The 6,449-nt window shown below is 49.8% G+C and overlaps 1 protein-coding gene across 1 annotated transcript; it reads left to right on the top strand.

Annotated features, from left to right (window-relative positions):
* The first annotated feature begins 989 nt into the window (after positions 1-989).
* Positions 990-4,798, top strand: LOC122378905. Its single transcript, XM_043360546.1, has 4 exons — positions 990-1,224; positions 1,942-2,043; positions 3,843-4,105; positions 4,307-4,798. The coding sequence occupies exons 1-4, from the start codon at positions 1,117-1,119 to the stop codon at positions 4,767-4,769; spliced, it is 936 nt and encodes a 311-aa protein (XP_043216481.1). The 5' UTR covers positions 990-1,116; the 3' UTR covers positions 4,770-4,798.
* Positions 4,799-6,449: the final 1,651 nt, after the last annotated feature.

The raw sequence follows: 6,449 nt of genomic DNA, 5'->3' as shown, positions 1-6,449 counted from the left end.
CATATCACTTATTGAGTGTGCCTATTGAATTCTATGAGTAAAATGACCCATAAAACATGTGTCGCACATGCCCTTTTCTATATTTTGTTTTTGGTGACCTGACCTGACCTGACCTGACCTGACCTTGACCTTGACCTTTGAATGACATTGTATGCAACGAATATTGTTTTGGTAGTCTAAGGACACGTTTTGGGCAATCAGGCTCAGTCCATTCTTCGGCAACTACGGTGCAAGGCCGATACTGTAGAAACTTGCATTTTGTACCCTTGACCTGACCTTGACCTGACCTCTGACCTCGTACTTAAGCAAAAAATTTTCGGCTCTTAAGATCCGCCTTGTTGAGAGCTTTCGATTGCCGTTTTCCCCGTCTTTCTACGACCATCGGTTCGGAAGTTAGACAGGGGGGCAGAATCTGCCCCCCCCCCCCAGCAGGGCGCGTATGGCTGAATAGCCCAGCGGGGCGCGGGTTAGTCGATGATAATGTCTGATAGCTAGTATGACAAAGAAGGCATATAAGCAATTAGCGCAACCCTAGCTAATATCTACGAAGAAAAACACTGTACCTAAGTTGACCAAATCCGCACCAAGTCTGACCAAATAAGCATCAAATGTGTACCAGATGCCGTCGTGAAAACGGCTAATACACGACAGAAGTCTGGGAAAAGTAGTGTGTAAGAAATGACTAGGTATAACCGTCACATTCTAATGAATGAATGAATGAATGAATGAATGAATGAATGAATGAATGAGCAATGATCATGCATCCATGTTTTAATTAATCAATGAAAGAATGACTAGTAACATGACTAGTCACCAGTACGGCTCACAACAGGCAACAGTTATGTCAACTCAGACTTGCACATGTAACACCAGAACTACCACACGACCACACCAGCCGGCTCAGCGCATCTGACGGCGCTCAGCTGACTGGTGGGTTCACCGCGGTTCAAGGTCACTGGTTTGGTGGTGGCTCAGTCTCACGGCAGGAGTCTGTGAGTGGGACCGGTCGCTGCCGGCGTGGGGCGTCTCTCACATTGGGGACACAGTTGCGGGTCGGCACTGCTGGCAGTGAGAGGTTAGAGAGGACTGAGCACAGTCTGGAGTGTGATTGACGCCATGGATCCGACACCCGTCAGCGATACTGAGACGGTGGTTCGTGCAGAGCCCGGTGACTTGGACCGCCTGGTGACGCAGCTGGAGAGACACGGAACGCGCAGCGCTGAGGTAGGTAGCTGGGTATTAATGTGCATAAGGTGCAGAAAATATTGGTAGGACCAGATCAGATCAACACTTCAGCCAAGCTAACCATCACTTAGATAAAAGGGAGAGTAGGTAAGTAGTTGGATTTCAGGGACCAAGCAAAGCATGACTTGGCAAAAGACAGCAAATGACAGCAATATAAGTAGCTCAACATCAAAGCATTATGACGTCTGGCCAGACCAAGATCAAGTAGCAGAGATCTGTTGAGAAAAATGAATGAGACGTGTTTGAAGGGACTTTTTGAAGATCGTTTTTGAAACATTTCATTACTATATAGTGTGCTTGCATGCTGCATCATTTTGTCAGCTTTGTGGGCTTTGCATGGTGTCTGTATTCATTCATTCATTCATTCATTTCTTGAATCACTCATTGATATATTATGTTATGCATTCATTCACTCAACACCGTTGCTATTTCTCGCGTAAGTTGAAAGATGAGTAGGCCGTACCCGTTCACCCTTCCAGCCAGCCCTTCTTGCAAGTGCACGAATACAACACGTGATATGGCATAAAATCAAAATGACGTAAAAACATATCTTACATGGTGCACGGTCCTGCATATTGCATAAATTCCGTTTCGAAAAAAAATCATTCACTGCAATAATATCAAATCGTTGTACCCAACAAGATTGCAGTACGAGGTGAAAAATTCCGTCATGTGACGCTTGATATCATATTTCAGCTTCGATTCGGCCTACTTCTGCTAAGAAACGGTGTGAACAAGTGTCCCTATGAGGTCTTCTACAGCGGTCAGTCTGAAGATATTCTAGTCATTCTGGTCACGGTAAGTTGTCGCCTTATTTTTTCGATACTGTAATTCAACTATGAATAATACAAAGGTGCCAGTATGCACTGGCGGATCCAGACTTGCGTTTTTTTTTGGGGGGGGGGGGCAACTCATGCAGGAGCCAAACCTAGGGTATCCCCAAATCCTTTTTTCTCATCGGATTTAGGCCACTTATTTTTCGTCACAGCCCTGACACTATGATTTTTTTAACTAAAAAGAAAAAATATATAAATGGTAGCCCACCCGACCCATGCCTTTATATTACTTTGTAAACACTTACCATTGCTTTTGTCGACCAGTTAACCCGCTTCGAGTCAGTGCTTGGGTCCCTTTGCGGGCCGGGAGGTGGTAAAACACCCCCTGTCTAACTCGGCTCCTGGGCCACGCACTGATTGAACTATGTTTCATTATCGTTTGGGGGAGGGGGCAAACGGGCCACTTTAGGCCTCTGGGAAGGGGGCATGACCCTCAATGCCCCCTCCCTGGATCCGCCAGTGTAAGAGACCATTGGAGCTGCAGTTGGGTACCTCAGACGTCAGGGTACACGCCCTCAGATGTATAAGACTCGCGTGGAGACCTCTTATGCTATAGTGGACTGAAAGGACCTAAAGGAGCCCGTCTAGGGCTCCCGGAGATAGACGTGGGCCCTCAGGAGCCCGCCAGAGCCCCCAATGAGGGATAAGTGAGGGATACCAAGTGCCTGCAATTGCATATTGCATAAGCCATAACGTATCAGTGGCAGATCCAAGGGGGGCCACATGGGTCATGACCCCCCTTGGTGCCGGGGGGCACCACAGGCCTGTCAGGGGCACCACCGACCTAGCAGGGGCACCGGGCACCACCAGCCCGCCAGGGGCACCACAGGCCTAGCAAGGGCACCACGGGCCTGTGAGGGGCCCCACAGGCTTGTCAGGGGCACCCCAGGTCTGTCAGGGACACCAGAGACCTGCCAGGGGCACCACCGGCCTCGCAGGGGCACCATGGGTCTGTCAGGGGCACCAGAGGCCTAGCAGGGGTACCATAGGCCTTACAGGGGCACCACCGGCCTTGCAGGGGCACCTTGGGCCTGTCAGGGGCCCACCGGCCTCGCAGGGGCACCATCGGCCTCGCAGGCATCACGGCATCACGCAGGGGCACCTTGGGCCTGTCGGGGGCATCACGGGTCTGTTGGGGGCACTGCAGGCTTGTCAGGGGCACCACAGTCCTGTCAGGTCCCAGGGGCATCAGCAGCCTAGCAGGGGCACCCTAGGCCCGCCAGGGGTACCACAGGCCTGCCAGGGTCCAGGGGCACCACAGGCCTAGCAAGGGCACCACGGGCCTGCTGTCAGGGGCACCTCAGGCTCCCGTGCCCCCCCCCCCCCCCCTGGATCCGCCAGTGATGCCACACCACGCGAAACACCGCCAACTACCAGCTGCCGCGCCATAAACACGTGCCAACCACAGTCTTTTTTTAAGGTGGCGACTACGCTCGCGCAACTTTTGACTGACCCTCACTGCTACCATATTGCCTCCATATCATGCTGTGGAAACCTTTACTTCACCAAGTGGCTAAAAACCTCCATCAAGGCATATTTTCTTAGCAATTTTTCTGACGTTTGGGGGGGGGGCCAAACAGGCCACTTTAGGCCTTTGGGGGTTGCCATGGCCCTAAATGCACCCCCTGGATCCGCCAGTGCCAGTATGTACATACCAGAGACTTATTGAAATTGTAGGATTTAATATTTTAAGTCTTATTCTTTATCACAGTAAAAGGATCGGTTCAATTTAGCTATTTCTTATCTTCTATTCTTTTACAGAGACCCATGGCTGATTTCCGTGTGGTGTCAGTGGCGGCACCAGACAGTCCGTCCACCCCCAGCCGGCTGTCGAGGATCCTCAGACACCCTGACCTACGCTCAGCCATCTGGGGCGGCAGGTTTCGGGCCGACTGTTGGCCCGAGAGTCTGTTGGAGACATTGCAAGATGCGGCCCGTGACATGAGCTATAGCTTTTATTTCTTGGCAGACACAATGTCATATGCTCGACCAGCAGGACATGCTGAAGTACGATCAGTTCCAAGGTATGTGAAAGCTGTTATATTAAGTTACACTTTTTGAGGTCCTTAGTAGATTTTGTAAATGCAAGCTGTGTCTGAAATTGCCAGCTTCTTGTGAATATGTAAGCATTTTTCAATAAATATTGTGCATTCGTTTGCGTTCTCTACTTGTATTGCAGTGGAACATGATTCGAACTTATAATTTTCAACCGTTCTTTTTCGCAGGCAAGGCGTGTCCATCCGGCCACTTCTACCAGAGCACGTCGACACAGTGATGCATTATTGGCCGTACACTGCCGAGGTGGAGTACGCACATAAGATGATCGGCGAAGGTCTCGCCGCGGGATTATCTGCCGGAGCATTCATCACCGAGCCCGTCGAGCCGCCAAAGGACGGTGGAAATGACGACCAGGAGCCCCTACCTGCCGACGGTCTGGCCTGCTGGGCGCTGGTTAACCACGATGGGTGCCTTGGTCACCTACACACCCTAACTGGTCATCGGAAGCGCGGTCTGGCGGCGGCAGTGATGACTGAGCTGACCCGACTCTGCGAGGCGGCCGGTTACCCAGCGTGCATGAATACCAGTCACCCGGCCGTGCTGCGTATAGCAGAAGAACTGCAGTATGAAAAACTGTTCACAGTGTTTTGGGCGTTAGCAGCGCCACAGGAGAAAAACGAGAGCGGCTGACAAAATATACTCGCTTTAATGCAGCTGCATGCGCTTGTACATGCTTGAAGGTCGAATCTTCAAATTGTTGATTGAATCACTATGTACATTTTTGCTTATGCATAGATTGCATTATTTAACTAATGCCCACCTCCTATTTCAATCATTAATTACCTGAAGTTTTAAAATGAGCGACGAACGAGCTGAACTTCATCATTTCATAAAGATTAGTGTGTCCTGAAACTGTCCAACATGATCAGGGGGCGGCGAACAGGCGGTGAAAGTCGTCGGGTCTTCCTCCACCCGTGTCAGAACCACCTGCCGAGTGAAGGTCGCACGCAGCTGGTTGGTATGGCAGCTTCCCAGGTCACAGGGGACGGGAGCCGTCCAAGATTAGAACTAACTCCATGCCGCTCGGATCCAGACTCGAGAAAAGGCCCGACGAACGATTGCGGCATTTTATGCGACGAGACCGAACAACGCATAAGCCGGTGCATCAATAGTTATCCGCGCCTGTCAAAAAGTTTGCAGTTTCCTTAGACAAACTTTCTCGATGTGGGCCCTGAAATGATGTCTGCGGCGGGACCAATCCTTTCCAACATGTTGGAAAATGACTAAACAAGACAACTTCATTTCGATACTCGAGCGGAATTCACTCTCAGCGCACAAATCAACTCAGCCAGCAAACATGCGTCGACGGTTGAGCTCTTAGCAAAATATTGTCGCTGTAAGTGAGCTAACCAAACCTTAGACAAAACCGTCTGCCTGTCGGCCTGTTTTTAGCGTTGACCTGTTGCGCGAACTACTCACCTCTGCAGGGCTTTTCGAGATCGGTCAATTTTCGCTCCCGGCCCCGTTCACTCTGGTGGTAACGGTCATACCGGACGGACAGGTAGATAATGGTCACGGCAGCGTGACCGTCACGATGGCACGACCTTCTCAACTACAGCTGCACATTTGGCAGACCGTGAATGGACGTCAGTGTTTATCAGCTGCACTCGGGTGACTGTTCGATTGGTTAGGTCCGGTACTGTTCATAATTATCAACCTTTAGCAGCATTGATCCTTTGTTGGTTTGTTTTAAAGGCAATGCAAATTAAAGGCTTGAAGTGGTTATGGTTGCGTGAAGTGGTGCTGAAAATGAGGTACAGATGAGAAATTGAAATTTGAAGTAATTTTTTAGGTGCTTTTTACATAAATCGTCATCGTTGTTGCGCCAATGGCTTTACATTTTCTTACGGTGCGGAGGGAAGACCGTACACAAAAGCATTGCATCAAAGCTGTTGAATCTGTACCAAAGCCGTTTCGCGACTTCACTGAAACGAAACATTTACCACAGCCTTTACTGCAACTTCAAGTGAAAAACCACCCAGGTGCCACTACTGCTAACCTGAGACACTATCAATGATAACACAATTGATTGAGTGTACGAATCACTAGTAAGTTACGAATAACACGACACAAAGAGGAAAGCTACGACTTTCCTCCTGCATTTTATTTGTCAGATTGCTATCGTCCCTTTTCGTTTGACAGGGCAGGCGTACCGTATCCCGTAAGCTAATTCGTACACTAAACTGGATAATGTGGACAGTTGGCTTCGAATTACCTCTGTTCACCGCCTAGCCCGAATCCGGAAATCATCCTCAACTGCCCAACAACTCATCCAATAAAGGCCGTGCCAAGCTCTACAGTTGACTGAGC

This window comes from Amphibalanus amphitrite, unplaced genomic scaffold (assembly GCF_019059575.1).
Source record: "Amphibalanus amphitrite isolate SeventyFive unplaced genomic scaffold, NRLGWU_Aamphi_draft 000068F_arrow, whole genome shotgun sequence".
In the NCBI taxonomy this organism is placed as follows: domain Eukaryota; kingdom Metazoa; phylum Arthropoda; class Thecostraca; order Balanomorpha; family Balanidae; genus Amphibalanus; species Amphibalanus amphitrite.
The sequence above is the reverse complement of the archived record's forward strand: the minus strand, read 5'-3'. Positions and strand labels throughout refer to the sequence as shown.